Here is a 21223-nt window from a genome sequence, read left to right as displayed (position 1 = left end):
TCAATCCTCCACATTCACAACTAAAAGAATTCAGTCTACTGTTGGTACTAGGCGAGAACAACAGGAACAAGGTAAGAGCACATCAAGGACGGGGCAGCATAGCAGAATGCACTCTAGGAAAGTTTTCTTGCTTCTCCCCACACTCCCTCAGGCCACACAGTTTCTCCTGCCAAAATACAAAGGATTTAAATCAAAGACACAAAAATAACAGCCTCTAAATGTGTTCTCCTCTACAATTCAGAGACAAAAGACTGCTATGCAAAGCTCAGTGGGGTAGAAAACTGCACATTGATGATTTTGCCAAGTGAAAACCAAGTTCACACAGCCCTTGCTTTCCACCTTAGAACAGTACTAAAGCATGCTTTTAATTTATATGTACACATAAAACCTTTCAACCTTTCAGCAGTTGCAGAGTACAGCCTGTACAAGATTAATTCAAATTCAGCCATTAATTTCTTTGTAGCACCAAACGTAAAGTTTGCATCTTTAAACTGTACTGTCCTTTCTTGCAACATCAGAAAACAGAAAGCACTAATGGCATTTAGCCAATTAAAAAAAAAGTAAGATATGAGAACTGCCTTCTCATAAAGAAGATTTTGGTAGAGAAAAAAGTGCCATGATAAGAGAAATGTGACTAATAACCCATAATCCTCACCAAAACACAACCTGAATCCATCAAGAATCCTTGCTAATCACAGCAGTAACGTGAGAATACTAAACTTACAGGGGGCAAATACTTAACCTGGTATGTGGCAGATAGAAACCAACTTCTCTCAGTCCTCCAGAAATGGAAGAGGTGACCCCTCTACTACTTAATGCTTTTACACAGAATCACCGTTATTCTGTATCTCTCCAGTACCCGCAAACTAGAAATGCAGGCTGAAAATCGGGTCTGAGACATGGGTTTATATGTCTCAGGATTTTGCCTACAGCATCCCAAATTTTTCTTGACCATTAGATATTATTAAAACCACATACTATAAGGCCACTGGGATTTCACAAGAGGACTTCCTTGGTATACTTTGGAAACAGAGGGAAACATAACTTTATGATGACTGCAAAGATATGAAGTTTCAAGCAAAGAATGACAATACTTCTCTGTTAGTACCTTGCAACTTGTAGTAAAAACTAGCAGTCTCACCAATGATGTGCTACTACAATAACAAAGATTGTGTCATCATCAACTATAAAATGCAGCAACTTGGTGAGTGCAAATGAAAAAGCAACCGTGAAACATTGCACAAAGTCTTACCAGTCCTTTCCCTCTGCAGGAAGGCAGAGCTTCTGTATCTGAGCTTCGGTAATCTTTAGCAGCCAAAACTAGAACTAAGGGAGCAACTCTACAGAATAACTAACAGGATTAAGTGTGTATTCAAACTTGCCTGTACTGGCCAGTTTGAACAAGTCTGCATTCAGAGTAGCACTGGGGCAGACACAGCACTACGTGCAAATAGCAAGGCTATGCTCTTCCTCTTTTTTGGTTCATTATATTCAATTTAGTTGGATAATTTGGCAGAAATGTTTGATTAAAGCTGAGGGAGGATTTTTTCAGTATAGCCAGCATCCTTCACATCCTTTTTATTTCTTATCTTTTGATCTTTTTTATTAGAAGACTGAATTAATACAACAGAGCTTACCAAAAGAAAAATTAGTTCAGCTCATCTTTTACCTACTGAGTACCATTTAAGCTGAAGGTCGAGCTACAAATGTGTAAATAGTAATTTCTTTTTTGTGTGTTGTTACTGTCATCAAACATGATGAAGCTGAGAAACCTCAAAGCCAAGAGGGGTTCAGAAGGTTCTACAGGACTGTTTAGTCAAGAGTTTTTGTTTCTCCCCTCGCATTTCTCTTCCCCATCTGACCTTGCTGCTATGCAAGGATTCGGTCTAATCATCTGTGAGGCTACTGAACAAAGTCATAGCTGGAACATTTAACAAGGTGTTCCTACCACACTCACCTACAAAAGGGACCCCCAACTCTAAGTAATGCACTTTTTTATATACATTCCTCCCAAGGGTTATGCATACAGTAGCTTGTAAATTATAATAAAAAGGCTTCAATCTCATTGTCTAAGCAGCCCAGTAACGCTTAAAAGGAGCTACAAGAATGAAGTCACTCTTGAAATTGAGACATAAGTACCTATAACATTTTCTGTGGCTATTTACAAAGAAAGGAGCAAGAAGACCTGACAATAACCACCATGGAGAATACAGGGGGTATTAAATATTGCAGCTGCACCTCAGATCACTCTGATGTGTAGCATTTATGCCTCCTTACAGCACAAATTTGGGAAAATTCATGAAGCCAAGGGTGCAATATTAAATAAATGTAGTATGAAGTAGTGCCTACAACTAGCACTGAAATACATGTAAATTATAGTCCATTAATACAGATCACAATCTAGATTTATTAAATGCATTTCATATTAAAATATATAGGCAAAACACAGGATATAAAAAAACTCCTCATGTACGAAAGTCTAGCTACTGAGTAAACTCTTAAAATTCATACATCTCTTGAGGGCAGTTGGCAGACTTGTAGGAGGGATTAACAAGCATGGAAAGAACTTGCAAACTTAAGAGCTTGAGGTCATTTTTGGAGAAAGGATAGGAGGAAATTACTTATTAGTGTGTTTTTTCAAAATTATTCATTAAAGATTTTATGAAGCACTAGTTTAAAGGGCAAGATACTATAGGCTTGAAATAAGTGAGTAACTTCTACCCTGCAATAACCACTTGTGTTCAGACTCTTACTCCACAGCAACAGAGTGGCTAGTCATTTTTATTGAGAGAAACTTATTTGCTTTAACTATGGCATAAAGAACATACACAGAACCAGCTACCACGGGACCACTGGCATTCCACACCAAAACAACCTTTTTGCATGTCCACACACCCTCATGCTTTAAAACTCTTTATGCATTCATGCAGAAAATTCTAAACTAGGACAAACACAAGTAATTCATGTTGCAAGGCAAGAGCCTGGCTATCACTTTATCACTCAGTTTCCAAAGAAAGAAGTTCTATTCTCTTCATGTTACAGAAATCTTCATGCACAAAATACTTTCCTTTGTTTGCAGTAGCCCATTGGATTTCAAATATGGATTTTAACAAAGTAGTCTTTAAAAGTCAGTAACTCCTGTCACTTACTTGGCTTAGAGTTAATGATGATGTTTTCAGCAGAGTGCTGGGGTGGAAACCTGCAGTTTTCTCCTTGGCTCTCACTGCTGCCGTACTCTATGACTTCCACTTGTCCCAGCGGTACACTCCACTTCAATAAATATCTCTGGCCACTTGTCATGGTGCCACTGCTTTCATAGGAAGACCTAGAAGATGTACAAATTATTGCTGTGACAAGCAACTATGTTTCATGGTATCCCATTTAACATTCCAGCTTCTAAAATCTGCTGTTTGTCAGCTTGAGTACAGTGCACAACTTGAAAAAAATACATGCATCAGGCTGACTTTTGTGACATACCTTTTCTGGGGTGCAAAGAGCAGGTGCAGATAATCTTGTTTACAAACACCATAGGACCACCAACAGCGGTGCTTACATTTCTATAGCATATATACATTTGTATAAATGACCATCTTTTAAGATTAATGTGCACTTTGACATCCTAACACAAGTGTTTGGGACTACACTTTGGTTCTGTATTTTCCTGACTCTTTTGAAACAGTGCTCAAAAAAAGTAACTGTTATATTTAGGGAAGTATGGATGATGGGATCTTTGATTCACTACTGGCAACAGGAAGGACAATGTAACCTCCCACGGGCTGAAAGGTTAACATTTCTGGCAAGCCACGCAGCCCAGAATGTTCTGTGCAGGAGACCTCTGCAACTGCTGTGGTTTCCAAGAGTAATCCCACATGAGCTGCTGCTAAAGGAAGTGTGTATCAACACACATCTATGAGGAAAGAGCACACTGAGGAAGCTCACTAGGAAGAGAAATTAATAATGGCCAGTCTTCGCGAACGAAGATTTGGGGAAAGGTCTTTTACCTTTCCAGCCTGCACAATGGATTTTTTAGGTGAGACACAGCCTGCGCTGAACTGAGCCCACCCTTTAATCCTAAGGTTCATCTGCCGGGGCCAAGCAAGCTTGGACAATGGCAGTGAGGTCCTCAGGACGTAGGTTTGTTTAGAGTGACCTTCTCATAGATGGATGGCCTCACAGGGCTAACACGCTACCATCTGCCCGGGGGACTTGGGATTCGAACCTGGGTCGCAGCAGTGAGAGTCCTGCATGCTAACCACTAGGCCACCAGGGGTCCCCAGGAAGAGAAATTACATTAATACTAATTTTACATTATTTCCCTCATTCCCTTATGCACATTCAAGTACAAGTATCAAATATTTATTATAAAGGACCAAAGAGATGATAAAGTGAACATAAAATGTTTACTTCAGAGAAAGCATGACTGAAATAAAGAAGTTAAATGCTTGGGAGAAATCAGAAAAATGCATTTATGGAGAACAGTATCTAAATGCTTATGTTCAGCTAGTCAGCTACCTATTCACAACACAGTCATACTTTTGTTTCAATGAAGAAGCAAGTATGAACAAAAAAAACAAGTGCCACAGCTTAAGTAAATATTTATAAATTCTTGATCTAGCTTAGAAGAAAAACAAAACTAGGCAGTACACAGTTGTTCAGTCACTAAGGATAGCATCCACCCTGTCCAACTGCTGCTACTTCAAAGATAGGCCTCCAGCTCAAGCCAGTCATCTGGACTACATGTGAGGAAAGACCTTCCGAGGGTCATGTCCTCTCTAAAAATATGTATCTTTTGCAAGCCATAAAAAATTCATTTGGAACTAATGGTCCCCAGGCTCCTGGAATGTCTGAGTGTTCCTGTAAAGGCTGGACAAAAGAGGGTTGAGAAAAATGAGCTGATAGATACTGCACAGCTATGTGTACGTGTAAACCTTCTGAAGTGGTGTACATGTCCAGGGTGAATCTGCGGACACACACGCTGATAACCAGTGCTGTAACAGAAGTCTAGCTTAGGTAAGACGAGTAACATCTCTGCAGTTAAAATGAAGAGAAATAAAGCTTATCCTGTGTGAGTAGAACAGGCAAGTGGTATATTCTACAGCATATTCTTGTTTTGAACAAAAACTTCTGGACTATACAGGTGTCATATGTAAAGTCTGGCAGACAATTTTCTTCAGCTCCTATCTATCTTGCATGCAAAGGTAGCTCCTTTTGCAGTAAAAAACTAAGAGCAGTCCACAAAATCATGGAGGAATATTAAATTCACACACACAGTTTGCAGGTGGACCAACCCACAACTGAACACCCCAAGGAAGTCACAAAACCTTTCCACTGCTGGCGAATAAAGCTAGAAGTGCATTCAACTATTCTAAAAACACACTGTTATTTAAATAACAGATTTGAAAGCAAACCTTAACTGCTACAGGAAGCCCTAATTAAACTTTTTCAGTGTTAGCAAACCCCCATGACACATGCATGCCCAAATGCCATCCCAAAGGAGGTTACTCAGCACCAGTTAATGCCCGTGGGAATAGTGCTGTGATAACCAGAACTCTTGACTTAATGAGGAATACAGACTTGGCATAATCATGAACTTTTCACATGGAAAATGAAAACAGACTGTACATTGCCACTTCAAGGACAAATACATAAAATCCAAGACTATGATGGTATGGAACAAGAGAAAAGATGAATGGTCAAAAGCAATGTTCTTGCAAAAAAACATGAGAAAATACCCAGGTGTTACTAAGAAACTTAAGAATTTTTAAAGCAAAAGAATCACAAGATAACTGACAAAAGATGTTCATTTTCTGAAGTGCAGTTATTACGTGGCATTCTCATTCATTAACATGAAAAAAATCTGTTCTTGGAAAATTTTAATGATCCATATTTTCTTTGTCAGAATGTACTATCACATAAAGCAAATTACAATACAGGTAGCATTTGAATTTGAGGGTGACTTTGGCATACACAGAGGTTTACTAACAGAATAATTACAGCCAACAAAAGCAGAGAAAGCACTAGGAAAAATCCTTTCTTCAAAGCACCTTTAAATCCTTAAATGTCTCAAGAGATAAAAACCCTTCCCCATCTGGAACTTTGTTAGTGAGTTCCAGGTTTGTTCTTGCTGCATGCATTAGCCTTGTGTTTTTTGTATTTTGGTTTTTTTATTTGCAAATTCTTTTAAGTTACAGATTTGTGTGTGTGCAACAGTATGAATGTAAAGAAGAAGAGAAAAAAGTCCTACTTTAGCTTGACTGTACTTCACTAAGCACTAATACACAGCAATAATTAGACACTACAGAGCATTTCTATCTGTAATCTCCAACTGATATAGTCTCCTTACAAATGTACTATAGAACCTCCAAATATCAGTTGGCAATTTAGAGGACTGTAACAAAGCTAGTTATCCATTTATTTTGACTACTCCTACAAGTCATTAGCCATAGTAGAAAGAAGAATAAGAAAAATTTCATTGTCTTTTTTCAAACTGAAGCTTGAAGGATCATCTAAAAAATATAAATCAAGTCTTACCGAATATTTACTGTTGCACACATCAGCACATCATTCAACATGAAAAGACGTCGTTCTTTGGTTTTGATAATTTCTCCTTTGTCATTGTAAACCGTCTCAACCATATCATCAGTCCGTATGAGGTATCTGTTTCCACTGCTGAGTAGCTAGATTTTGAAAACAATCAGCATTGTATATTATACATGGTACATCTAACATTCAGTGCAAAAAGCAAAAGAAAATACAACTTGCCATCCTAGCACAAGTGATCACAGGTAGATTTGCTAAGGGAATTAACCCTCTTCTTTAATTTGCTTTTCATGTAGAGAAACAGTAATTTCTGCTGCCACTGATATGGCCTGTAGGGGTTTGGGGTCTTAATGCAGACCATAATTGCTCTGGGAATCTTCCACACTGATAAAGGCTCCCTGGGGAAAAAAATAACACCTTCCATAATTTCTGTGGTTTCCTTCCCTCGTCGTTTCTTTCAGAGTCCACTGAAGTGCAACACATGGTTCCAGCTGCCAAAGCAGGAGGTTGGGGTTGGAGGAGGAAGGTGGTCAGCCTGCTGTCCCCCCAGGCTCACAGAGCTAACTGAGGAGCACAGCTGGCAGGGTGCCAGAGACTGCAGACAAGATGGCATGTCCAAGAGATACATGGCAAGTAAATTGTTCCTGACATTTGCCTTCAGGGGCTGAGGATCAGCACCGTGTGCAAGTGTGAACTAATACCTTACAGGTCAAACACACCTCTGTAGTGTCCAAGAGAATAAAATGGTCCACAACTCACTTCCTATCCATCCACCTCCTTCATCATTTATTTCACCCTGCCTGGCACTGTTCCAAAACAGTATAGGCAGACATTAACCCACAAAGCACGGAGAGTCCTGTGAGGTTTGGAGTGATTATCCACATACATATCAATTTATTCCCCAGTGCATAACACACAAAATTTTGCAGTCAATATTGGCTGAAAAAAGGAAACCTGGGCTACCTCTTCAAAAGCACATTTTGTGTCTTGAACTCCTTTAACTATCTGTAGATGAATCGTAGTTGCTTCAAGAAGCAGGAGAACTAGAAAAAAAGTAAAATGTTTGAATCCATCTTCTAATGCACTTAGAATGGAAATACTGCTCCAGTATGAAAATAAATTCAGTATTCCATTCCAGATAAATAGTTTAAAACAAGCACATTAACTATTCTGGTTTTCCTAAAAGCTATGCTTTTATCACCAAAAAAAAAAAACCCACCCCTTCAGTATGTCCTCATTACTTCATCCCAGAAAGAGTCCAAAGTATAAAAATATGTAACTTCACAAAAGCAATAACTCAAGGATTTATGTCCCATTTCATGGGAAAGGAGGAATTATTTATGATACAAATAAGACAAGCATGCATATATCCACAGTACAGACAACTACTAACAAATTCATTTGAAGAAGGTTCCTTCCTTCTTAGTAAATGTCTTCTGTACTTCTGTACTTCTTTAAAGACATTTCTATTGTATGATGCAATTGCATTAATGAAATAGAGTGGGATGCTCCTTAAAACAAGGAAGATGTTGGACCCATTCAACAGCGCATCTTGAACCGCTCCATAGTGGGAAGTACTGCAGTAAAAGGACCTGGTTCCTTCCTTTATACAGAAGTAATTCCTCAGTTCTAGAATTAATTTAAAGTTGAATTTTCCCATACAGAAAATGTGCAGGAGACTTTACTATATAGTATCATTTCCTCCACTGCCGCAGAACACCAATACTGCTGCTGCTATTTCAGCATGTTAACCACTCCAGCACGTGGTTTAACCAGCGAGCCTGTTCAGTCCCAGAGGTAGATCACATCTTGCATCTACCACTAGAATGACCCCAGGTGGTTGAGCTCTACAGAAGAAACCACAGGTGTCTCTTTGGTCTGTTTTAGAGATTGCTCAAGGCCCAGAAAGTGACTCTTCCATCATACTTTCCTACCTCCTTACCTTGTTTAGATAACGTTCATTCATTGCTTTTGCTATTTGTTTTATTTCACAGCGCTGATCTGCATCCCTTTTTCTTTCATTTAACTTCTCCGCCAGTGTTTCAAGTTCTGTAAGAGCCATCTGTAGAGGTAATCTGTCAGGATGCCCCTTATTAGTGTTCTTCAACATATCCTGGGGGGAAATTACAAAACAAAACAAAAATCAGATTTAATTTCAAAGCCAAGTTCAAAAGATTACATGAGGTAAAGTTACAAATACATTCTTTACCTGAGTACTATTAAAGAATAAGACTAATAAATACCTAATGAATATTCAGACTGCATGCTCCTTACCTTCCTGAATATCTTAATAATTCTTAAAAAAGATACTGAATACAGCTTATTTAAAGGACGAAAGTACAGAAAAGGAACATAATATTAAACAATTTGAAAATCATTTATAGTACAATGTCAGTGTTTGTTAACAATGATTTAAAATGAAACTTTTCTGATACTTCCTGCTGTAATAATATTGCATTATTTTTATTACCATTATTATTCCTCACTAAATGGACAGTGTGCTCATCCTAAAGTAGGAGACCTTACTTCATGAAGATCACAACAGCTTCTCAAAGTCTTTTCCTTTTGCAGGCATACAGTGTGAACAGTTTGAATTAATATTTTTTCTCCTTTCCGACAGCACTTAAAAATCTCTACATATTCACTCCATCTTCCTGCCAGAATAAACTTCATTGCTACTGCTACCTAAAAAACTCTCACCATAACTTCCAGCCTACATGCTTCCCCGACAACTACCCCAGCTCCTTCACCCACAATAATTCACAGACCTGCATCCCAAAGCCTGCCCTGCTCTGAGGCACCTCAAAACACAACCAGCATGCAGTCCTCACTGGGGTAGATCTGCTGTGGTCTGGAAGGAGTTACAGTGTAAATTGGTCTGGAGGACGTCTATAGTGGGGAACTGTGCTCTTCCTGCAGCTTGACTGCCTGCTGAGATGAGACTCAAGGATTCCCTGTCAAATCCCTAGTTTTCATGGGAAGAAACAGAAGATGCTGCAGGTCAGAAGGAAGCTGCAACACACTCTAGCAGGTCCTGTGAGCTAAGTAGTCAGGGAGAGAGAGTTGTTCCGCATGCCACATATATTCTGAACTCTCCAAGGCGTGAATTAAATCCTCTTGAATTGCTCTTAAATGGAAAGTAATGCCACCAAGTTCTTAGTCATATTTTGTAGTGTTATTAGCTAACAAATTGATATGAACAGGTAGTACATTTGACCTACAGCTTTACTACAAAGTGACTTATAAGATACATCTAACTTGGCAAGTAATCTAGAGTAAGTCTAGTTTGCTAAGATTTTTCTGCAGTGTACTTACTGCCTGTCACTGCAATCAGACTATGAGATCAGCACATCTAATGCACTGAAATTTCAGTGGTCACTTGCACTGCAGCAAGCTCCTCCAGCAGAAGATAGCTATCATGTAATCCCAAAGATAAACCCCACAAGAACGCGACGAGAGCATCTTTTTGGTAAACATTATTTACCTGCAATAGTAGAATGAACTGTGGAAAACGTTGGATAGGTTTCATCATCAAACCATACAGTGTAATGCGATCAGGGCTTGACTCCTGGCACTGCTGCAATGCAAGAAAGTCACAACTGTGAGTGCCTTTCCACCAGTTAGAGAGTTGAAGGAAAACATTTCCTAAAGGTTTTTCTACATCACTTACATTGATTGTAGGTAGTAGGGCTGTAAAAATTCCATTTACTGTAAAGATTTAATTTTAAAATATTAAATCTTTAGAAAAAACCCATCGCTATTAAAATGACGGCCTGTCACTGAACTGAAATCTCCTCCTTAAATAAATACAGCTAAGCTACAGACACACCAGCAATGCAGCACCCATGTATGTATTGTTAGAGCACAGTCATGCTTCTTACATAAGCAGTGCATTGAAACATCTAACTTAAATGTAAAAAATTTAAGCGATTTATAGTTCCTAATTTACTATTGCTGTTCTCTTCCTTGGGGCTAAGAGACTATAAATCTCTAACTACCTATATGTTTTTGCCTATGGGTTTTAAAAGGAAATCTAAGGAAAACATCATAATCTCAGTGCTATGCAAACAGAGATTTTCATCTTCTTTATTAAAAGAAACTAAGGAAAAGAACATTGATTTATGTTTAGAAATAAAAATGTAATAATCCATTACTTTAGTTATCAGGAATGGTAGATAAAACCAAACAAATTTCATTTGCATGTGTAGAAAAGCCTTGTTTGCATAAGACATTTAGAAATACTTTGACCAGAATCAAAGGTGACACAAAATAAGGACAGTAGAGGAAATACTCAATATTAAAGACAAAGCAAACCTAAACAATATTAAACTGGTGTGGTGCTTAAATTTCTCTTTATTGCTACAACTATCAGCTTCACAAGGATTTATTTCCACAATTATATCCACAAACATATTCTTTTGCCCAAACAGTAGTGAAGATTCTGGCCTTCACTGCTGGTGCACAAACAAAAAAAGGAAGGTATGAAAATGTCTTCTGTCACCAGAGTTTGGCCATGAGTCCCCAGCTCCCAGCAGCACCAGAGTGGCACTGACAAGCAGTGATGAGAGGTGCAGGTTATGTCTCTATTGCAACAACAGGCTTTTAACCATGTGAGAAGTATGAAGTGACTACACGCACTAGAGAGTCTCAACTTCATTGTGCCTAAGGCTGCCAGAGTATCATCCTGCATAGTGTTGGCCACACTCCAAAAAGTTGTTAGTTATTTTTAAAATCTGAAGACAAACCCCTGCCACTCTTCTCTAGGCAACCTACGTGCTGCCCTCGTTTGCCTGGGGTACCCAATTTCAGTGGACCATTGCAATGGAACCAACAGGGCAACAGCTTTGAGAGGTACAACTCAATCCACGACTCTCAGGGAATGGGACACGCAGCTTTTAGGCTCTCAGCAATGTCACAGACAACCTAAAAGCCTTTCAATGGATTCTGTGTACTCTCTGTAAGGTATCAACCCTAGGGATTCACAGCACTTCAACTGCATGTACCAGGCTCTCTATACACATTGTTACAAGCATTATATGCATCAGGGTAGTATGCATTCTGCACAAAAATTATCAATTTCAACCCCAAATCAGAAATGTGATTTTCAAAATACTAGGGAAGTGTTGTGGAACAGAAATATAGTTACACTACACTCTTCACAATTAAAGAAATTAGAAATAAAATAAATCCCAAATAAAAAGAGGCTTCATATGTTGAACTATTATTTGAAGCTCAGCTGATATAGAAGAATCCCAATATTTTGCCAAGCACAGAAATGCAAACACCAATAAACTGATTTGAACAACTGCAAAACTACTCTGCACTTCAGAATACATCCTAGATCTAGTGTTATTATCCTGAAAACACAGTAGTGGAAGTGAATTTAATGGATTTTTTGTGCCAAACCCATAAAACATAAACACAAGTTCAACTGTATACTTATACCTTACTTATAACTTATACTTTCTTATTTATACATATGCACAGCTGTTTTAAGATTGAATGAACTCACCTTTAAGAAGTCTAAAAAGGCAGGTTTGGTGGCACATGATTTCTTGAGAATCCCTACTGCTGTACTGAAGTTGTTCACATATTCGCTGTATGCATCCAACACCATAGATTTAGAAAACTGGAAATACAAAAGGGTAAGCCTTAACTATAAATACAAAAGACCCCTGAAAGCACAGCTATCTGACCATTAAGGATTCACCTTGATTGGACCTAAGATCTTTGCTTCTCCTAGTGCTGGATCTACAGAAATACTGCAAAATAATCTTTCTGTAGAAGACAGGTTGGAAACATACAAAAGTAAGAGCTGTGAATTACAAGATATGTATTTACAGAAATTGCTTGGCCACAACACTAGGGCACAACCTGAGGACTATGGGCAACCAAAGGGCATCCTCTGAGATTCAAAGTGGTAGCTGGGATCCCCTGATCATCTCATTGTTGTCTGTCTTCCAGACTAGGTGACTCAGGGAAGTCCCAGGGCCTTCCTGTGCTAACCTCAGCTAGTCAGGATTTACCAAGAAAGCAGACAAATTGTGTGGCCTGTAAACAGTCACATGAATGGTAAGATCATTGCCCATCACCTTCACACTGCGAATAATGTCCTTCTACAACCAAGGCCACTACTTGTTTTCTCTACCTTAAAACAGTAAGTAGTTCAGTCCTTTACTGAATGGACTTCAGAATGGCATGTTTTACAAATACCCTTTACCTGTGCCCCAGGTTCAGTTAGACCTCAGGAATTCAGGACATCATCTACTGTGGTTTTTTTCCACTCACAGACTACTATGTATGACTATCTACTTTGTAAGAGATGCTGAGACTCAATTTCACTTTGATTTTGGTGGGTTTATGAATCTCTAATTTCTCAGAAAAATTAACTATTTACTTAAATGTCTGGAAGCTTGATCAAAGCCTGAAAATTTTACCCACAATCCTTCCTCCTCTGCCAACCAAGCCAAAGACATTTGGTGTCAGTTTCCTTACCAGGATGGTACATACATACTCTGGCAGTTGCCACAGGCATTGGTGAACACGGTAATAAAGCAGTCAAAGCAGAAAAAAAGATAAGGAGATGGAATAAAAAGACTAAAATAAAAACAGATTATCTGTTCTGACACATTTGCTTACTGAAGCAACAAAGACATCACCGATCATTTCAACAGAGTCCCACTCAGACACACGACTCGCCAGCGCAATCTGAAACATTGAATGGCACTGAAGAATTTCCTTAATTCGATAAAAGACCATTTTAAGTTTTCTTTCGCTCAATAATTTTGGTTCCATATCTGAAAGGGGCTTCTCATATTGCTGTGGGGGAAAAAAAAAGTAAATAGATTTAAACAAACAAAAAAATGGACTTCTACAAGCAGAAAAACCAACTTATTTAACAGTACACACACAAAATCACTGAACATTTGGCATGAAGCATCTGTAGCAAAAACTGTGGAAGTCATATGACAGATTCTTTAAGGATCTGATTATTGATCAAATTTTCCAAGTTAAAAAAATGCAAAGGATATTGAGGTACCTCCAGGATTCTTTTAAGGGCATCCACATAATTCTTCTCACTGTCAACTACAGAGCCCAAAATATACCTTCTCACAACCTGTTAAAACAAAAAAGTTTTGTCAAAGCTCTAATCGGGTAACACTGTCATCACAGTTAGAAATGATGATGATGAAATTCTCACATCAATAAAACACAAAAATACGAAGCAATTTCAATACTGGAATTGCAATACAAGAATACTATACCCTTCAAAAGTAATTAAATTTAGTATTATTCTAAAACTATTTATTTTAAAGAACACAAGAATTATTGTATCTATAATTTTTTTCTGACTGTTGCAATTCCAAACTTTACTTTTGAAACTTGTGTTTTAACTTCAGCATTTAGACAATGCTCTCAGGCACATGGTGCAATTCTTTGGGCTGTCCTGTGCAGGGCCGGGACTTAGACTTTGATGATCCTTGTACATCCCTTCCAACCCAGGATATTCTATGATCCTATGACCTTTAGATGTATAAATGTAGACATTAATGAAAAGAATCATAGGCATAGGTTGGTGTTGGTTACTTCAGTAAATTGCTGTGATAAAATAATAACCAGTTTTCAAAAATCAGTCTTCAATTTTATTTTTTAATATGTTTTACAAATTTATTAGGAGTAACATGAAGGACAAACAAGCAAATATTAATTGCCTTTTTAAGGTAAGGCTATATAAAATGTACCTGTATTAAGAAAGTATCCAAGTAAGTCATGCGTTCTCTTTTGTGCATTACTATGTATGTGTGATAACCCCATCTCATCTATATCTACATTAACTGACATTGTAAGAGCTTTAGGAAATGCTACCATATTTTAGGTTTACAAATAACAGGCTATTTATCACACCTCCTTCTCCATTTTCTGCTTCTGTAATTCAGCTGAAATGCATTTTGTATGCACGTGTGGGTGACATGACAGGACAGGAAGGACTAGTAAACTGATCTAGTTTAAAATTTAAACTTCTTACTGGCTGTCATTGATTAGATTTCTTGCTGGTTATATGAATTTGGTTTCACCCAAATCCATTTCCTAATCCAGCTCATTCCAGAGCTTTCAAAAGAGGGACTCTGAGGGAGAAGACAGCACAAGGGCAAGATCAAGCCATTTTCCACAACTACAAGAGAAGGCAAAAATACTTCTTTTACTATTTTAAGCTAGCCTAAATGACCATGAAACTCAAATTTCAGGCTTGCTTCTCTCTCTGCTCCTGAACCCCACAGCCTCCCACCTTCTCCACCATGGCTGCCTTTAATTCTCCACACTTGTATTTTGCTTTATTAAGTGCAGGTTAAACAAGAATTTTCTTTCAAGTACTGGTATTTCAAAGGCAGACTTCAAAATTATCTGAGGCTTTGCCCAATTTATATACAGTAAAATTAGTTGTGTATAATCTGTGTTTAGAATGGATTTAGCGTTGTTTTATTTGATATAATGTTTCGGGTGCTCTGGTGACAGATACTAACTCTACTTTTAGTCACAGTTCATTCTTCTGAACAGAATAAATATCTGTAGAAATAAAAATTTCAGGCTCTATAATACACAGAATGGATATTTAATACTGCCTCTAAATTATTGCAACAGACATGAGACCCAACTCCAGACAGTATTTACTGGCACCAGGATTTAAACAGAAGCCATCATGCCACCTGCTGTTGGAAGCCAGCACATCCATAGAGCAGCTCCACTGCTACAGCAAAGCCGGGCGGGAAGAGGATCCTGGCACAGGCCCTCCCTGCCCAGGGTGCCTACGGCTGTGACCCCCTCCCACAGCCAGGACTTGTGCTGGCCTCCACTGAGCTGCTCCAGTGTTTCTGTCCATCCCAACCCACCAGAGCCCTTCTGACCAGCAGCCCCCCTCCCACACATGGCCTGCTGCACCTCACCAGTTTGGCGTCCATCCAGATGTGCACTACAGCTGACATCCGGATCACTAACACAGGCATTAAACGCCACAGGTCTGCATCCACTCCTGAGGGACACAACTAACACTGACCACCCGCTGGTCTTGGTAGCATGGACTGCAACCTTTGAGCATGACATCCTCACCTGTTTTCCACCCACCTTCTAGTCCACCCATACAAACTGTATCTCACCTAAGAGTACAAGGGTACTCCAGGAGACTGCCAAAAGCCCTGCTAAAGCAGAGATAAGTGATATTCCCTGCTTCCCTCTGCCCACAAGCCAGTCACATCAAAGGGGCTCAAGTCTGGTCTATCTGTGCTGACTGTTCCCACTCACACTCCTGTCCTACCAAACCCAGACACAGCTCCCAAGAGCATTTGCTCCATCACCTTCACTGGGACTGAGGTGAGGCCAGACCTGATCTTCCTTCTTGTCGATCAGAGTGTGACCCTTACTTTTTCTCAGTCTTCTGATCACTGTGATGTTACATGACTGAGAAAGACATTACCCTTGAATTCAGCACCCTTGAATCCATGATCCCACAGACAGCTCTACATCCAACTGGCCTCAGTCCCCCCAATGTAGATTAGGCTTCACCCCAGCAGGACCTGCCTCCAGGCTCATGGGCTGAGTCCTGAGGACAAACCTCGCCAGTAAAAGCTGAGGCAGAAGCGGTACAGAGTATCTCGGTCTTTGACCCCTTCTCACTAGGTCTCTGCCTCACTAAGCAGCTTACTCATCTTTTTCTCAGCTTCCTTTTGTTGCACAATGCACATATAAGAAACCCTTCAGTGTTGTGTCTCACACCTCACCAGCTTCAGCTGAGCTTTGGCTTGCCTAACTCCATTCCTGCCCGCTTGGACAGCTCCTCATGGGTAGATAAGCAACATATATCATGACTTACGCAAATATTACTGGTTTGTTCCAAACTAGAAGCACTTTTGTTTTTTTGGAAAGAAGGGTAAATTTATTCTTAATTACCTACAAAAAAATCCCAGTGAAACTGAAATTCCTATTTGGAAAGAAGGAAAAGACAGCATTCAGACTGATGCTGAAATCTCACATTTGATAGTTGCATTGTTACAAGATTAGCACTTCACTGTGTTAAACGTACAAGAAAAGTAAACCTCACTGAACAAACCAGAAAACATATAACACTCTCCTCAACTGCCCCTTAGTTTGGTTTTTTGCTCATTTTCTGAAAGTTCTGACAAACTAACTCATGATTCGACACCACAAAAAGTTAAAAACTCTCATATAGTTAATAGGTGTCATAACAATACAGTAGCATGAATCCACTGGATTTATTTTCAGCCAAAATTTCTAACTGACGTTGATTTCAGTGTTTTTGAAATGCTTTCCACAGTGACTATACAGTTTGAGGTGGAGAACAGCAAAATATATTATTCTCCAGACATGACTTTACTAGGGACGAGGTTTTTTTAACTAAGAAAAGCCTTAAGATTCAGAGAGCATTTAGGATATTCTCTACTTTTAAAATGGAAATCCCACTGCACCTAGAGCAATGTCTTCTGACTCAATAAAACTGCTTTAATTCTCTTCTTTTGCACTCAAAACCATCACATTTAGTGTAAGTGTTCAAGTCATGAAACAGAGTTATTATAGATAATTTTAGAATGCATAACAACATTTTGCATCTATGGTTGAATTCAGGACTGATGCAACTTACATGCACACATACCAATTTTCAAAAAACTACTTATTCAGTTCTGAATTAGATGTCCACTTAAGTAAAATGGCAATATGTTTGAAGAGCACAGGCACCTAAGAGCCATTGATGTAGAGAGAAGGGGAGGAAAAAGAGGCAGAGTACCATATTTCCCAAAGCCTATTACCTGCTGCTGTGATAATCCTTCAGGCATAGGAGTCATAATTGCTTCTGTATGCATACAGTCCACATCAATAAATAAATTTAGCTCTTCTTCTTCCAGACATGATGATCTATGATCTACAAACAATTAAATAACCAAAATGTCAACTTCTACAACATGTGGATTGAAAGAAGGAAAAAAAAAAGCAAAACCAAAGAAAGCAAAGATCTTATCATCCAAACGCAGCAGTTATACATGTTCGCTTACCAAATAAATTTCCCAGCACTTCTGTGTCATCTGTGAAATCATATAAATACCACCACCATGTGCTCTAGTACAGAACATCTTTAAAATCCACACAGCAAGTCTATGCATCTTTTGCTTGATCTCTACTCCCTCCTCACAGCCAGGAGAACAGGGCTGTGCAGAGTGCAGAACATGGCAACTAGGGTTAAAGCACTGCAGCTCCAGGGCCAGCACTTTCAAAGCAAGTGAACTTTGGGAAGAAATGAAACATACCCATATTATGATCCAGCTAAAAATGTTCCATACACCCTTTCATAACCAGACTAAAGTAAGTGGCCAGATTTACCAATGTTTGCTTTCATCAGAAACAAGAGTAAGGGATTCTGCATTACTCTGTAGGAACAAATTTTACCAAAAAAGCACCACCGAAGTGCAGTGATAGGTGGCAGTACACAGCCAGCCAAACAAGCAGACATGAGGGAAAGGAGAGAGAAAGACAGTACGAGAAACTGTGTCATAGAACAAAAAGGGAAGTAAGGGAAGCAGATCTGATGGCTGAGAGAAATTTATCAGTTCATTCAACAAATTAGTCCCTAGCTCCCTGCTGATTTGCTAAGTGGTTATAGGATTAAACCATTCACAGATACACTGTGTCTGCCACCTAACCTCTAGAAATGTAAGGAGTGCTAGGTCCACTGTAACACTGCTCTGTAGATCATTTTTGTCTGTGCAACCGCAAGAAGTTGAGGATATATTTTTGATCACTAAAGTTTGTGCAAATATCTGTCTATATTCTATCTGAATTCTGAATTAAGTAAATTCAGAAGCAGTTAGATGTAAGGTGTGTGCTGGTCCTTACAGGTAGGACACGGCTTTATGTTAGCTCACTCACTAAAAATGTCTTGTTCTCGTCTTCTGGTTTTAGCTTCCTAAAACTGTAGTTTTATAAGCTCTGATGTTACTACCATTTAATTATTTGGGCAGAAACTTGAGCAGAAAGACATACTACCTCTCAGACTTATCTTGCAGAAGAAAGTAGTTTCTTTTACTACCCCTTGCCTTTTGAAAAAATTACCTTTGGACAGCTGCTTCTGAGGCTCAAAGGGTTGTCACTTGCTCTTAATTACAGAAAGGACATAAATACTTCTCACTTTGATTTTAGACCACTTCCTGTTTTCCCAATCCAAATTCAGCTTTCATCAAAAATCAAACTTATAAAGAAGAACAGTCTTAAGCACAGAGTTATTCCTTGACAATGCTGAAGTTTTTAAAAAGTCAGATATCCCTGCACTGAAAACCATGTCCTAACAGCTTATTTTCCTGACATTTAGGAGTTATTTGATGGAGAGAACCAAACAGACTTAGTAACTGGGCTGGTTTTGGCTGTCGTAGAATTGTCTTCACAGTGGCTGGTATGGGGCTGTGTTTTGGATTTGTGCTGAACACAGGGTTGATAATATAGAGATGGTTTTGTTATTGCTGAGCAGGGCTTACACCAAGTCAAGGCCTTTTCTGCTTTTTGTACTGCCACGCTGGCAAGAGACATAAAGGGTGCGTGGGAGGATGGGAGGAGATATGGCCAGGACAGGTGACCCAAACTGACCAAAGGGATATTCCAGACCATATGACATCATGTTCAGTACATAAAGCCGGGAGAAGAAGAAAGAAGGAGGAGATCTTTGGAGTGATGGTGTTTGTGTTCCCAAGTAACAGTTACGCGTGATGGGGCCCTGCTCTCCTGGAGATGGTTGAACACCTGCCTGCACACAGGAAGCAATGAACTAATTCCTTGTTTTGCTTTGCTTGTGTGCACAGCTTTTGCTTTCCCTATTAAACTCTCTTAATCTCAACCCACAAGTTTTCCAGCTTTTACCCTTCCAGTTCTCTCCCCAGTCCTACTGGTGGGGGAGTAAATGAGTGGCTGTGTGAGGCTTGACTGATGGCTGAGGTTAAATCATGACAGTACCTCAACATAATACTCCCATCTACCAATACCTAGACAGCATCTGTGACACTGTTTGGTGGGATTTTTTGTTGTGTTTAAGTTGACTCTTCTCTGTGGTCCTCAGGTTTCTCAAGTCACTCAGGTTCTTGCTCCAAATATAAAACTACACAAGATGTATTGACCATATTGTTACCTATCATCATATTATACCAGACATTTTTGATACAAATCTGATTTCTTGCATCTAGTTCTCAGCTCCTAGTACAAAAATCTGCTAGGCCATTCATTTTCTTTGTCAGAAATTACTGGAGAGAGTAACAAAGGGACACACTATAACTGGTATATACCTTGAGAAATGAAAGATTTTGTTCTAATGAAGCTACGACCCTTCTTCACAGCTGCTTTTGTCTTTTCAAGTCCATCTTTTGTACCTTCTCTAGCAGCTCTCATAAGCTTTTGCATCTGTAAGATAAAAAATACAGTCTACATGTTCAGTGAATAATAGGAACACATTTGAGCCTGCACACGATGCAGAATATTTTTGATCATAATATCTTTAAGAAGAACACTGTCAAGTAGTTTAGACTATAAATATAGTCCAAATTCAAAGGAATATATAATAAGTAGACAGAACCATCAAAGTTCAGGTCTGAGCATCTGTATTTCTTAACAAAATAAAACCTGGAGACAGGGACTTACTTCATGGCAATACTGTATGCAAGTGTAAAATAGGAGAAATGCTTAAGAACCCTCCTGCATCAAACATATGAACTCAAAATAGTCTCAAATGCTCATCTTATGTTATGTAACAAAAACCTACTACTCATAAGTCATTAACACCCAGGGGTCTTGTCCATCTTCCCATGTCCCAATAACACTTCCGCGGTATTTCTGACCTAAAGATAATCCCCTATACTAGGTTCTATATTAACTGTACTCTTAAATAAACACTGTTATGCAGAAAATGCTACAACTAATAATCACATTCATTGAAGAAATAAGTTGATTTAACTAGGAGTTGCGTAATCTTACAGTACACTACTAGAACCTAATTAAATTTCATGCAAAAACAAAAAAACAAGCCACTGAAGTGTTGTTTTGCTAGAAAATGTTTGTTAAAAATCTGCTTTGTACTTTTGCTTTTCCAAAATGCCACCACAGCAAAAAATCACCACTACTGTCAGAACACAAACAAAGTTGTCTTGATGCAATCAGGCAATTTCACAGTTTGAGATGAAGCTTTTAGCAAAAACACAGCCTTTTCATAGTGGCTCCATTCAGAATGGAGAGCAGGGAGATTCTGACTCCCACAATTTGATTCCATGTGGCTGGAGAGCCAGGGTCAGGCTAGACCCATGGAGTTCATCTGGATCTCAGAGAGGCGCTGGCATTGTACACCTGTCTCACACTCTGAGATAAGGGCACCAGTCAGCAGGGAAAGACAATGCCCTACCTTATCTTCTGCGATCTTCTGTAAACATTAAAAGTAAACATGAGAAAAGGTCCTTGACCGAGTACTTTTAAGAATATAGCAATTTTATAGTCTTTAATTTAAGACTGCATATTAACAATTAAGCACATTTATAATTCCTTTCATACAAATTATTGTCCACATTTTCAAGTTATTAAAAGACAACATTGTCTGTGTTGGAAAAGCAATTATTTAAATGTAGCTAGTTACAAAAATCAACTACACTAC

General features: G+C 38.8%; 1 protein-coding gene across 4 annotated transcripts in view; it reads right to left on the bottom strand.

The window, feature by feature from the left end:
- ARHGEF10 (Rho guanine nucleotide exchange factor 10) overlaps positions 1–21223 on the bottom strand; it is a 113055-nt gene that overhangs the window by 51282 nt on the left and 40550 nt on the right. For 3 of the 4 annotated variants that reach the window (XM_027690275.1, XM_027690278.1, XM_027690276.1), the window contains 9 exons: positions 19872–19986; positions 17358–17470; positions 13580–13657; positions 13180–13359; positions 12053–12169; positions 10025–10117; positions 8483–8653; positions 6532–6677; positions 3150–3325 (listed from right to left, as the gene is read on the bottom strand). In XM_027690275.1, coding sequence (XP_027546076.1) covers positions 3150–3325; positions 6532–6677; positions 8483–8653; positions 10025–10117; positions 12053–12169; positions 13180–13359; positions 13580–13657; positions 17358–17470; positions 19872–19986 — 1189 coding nt within the window. The remainder of the gene's footprint in view (positions 1–3149; positions 3326–6531; positions 6678–8482; positions 8654–10024; positions 10118–12052; positions 12170–13179; positions 13360–13579; positions 13658–17357; positions 17471–19871; positions 19987–21223) is intronic. The other variant, XM_027690277.1, reaches the window with a different exon arrangement.

The sequence above is a fragment of the Neopelma chrysocephalum genome, unplaced genomic scaffold, assembly GCF_003984885.1.
Source record: "Neopelma chrysocephalum unplaced genomic scaffold, ASM398488v2 Primary Assembly neopelma1_80b, whole genome shotgun sequence".
NCBI classification, from domain to species: domain Eukaryota; kingdom Metazoa; phylum Chordata; class Aves; order Passeriformes; family Pipridae; genus Neopelma; species Neopelma chrysocephalum.
Note: the sequence above shows the minus strand (reverse complement) of the source record. Positions and strands in the feature narration are given on the sequence as shown.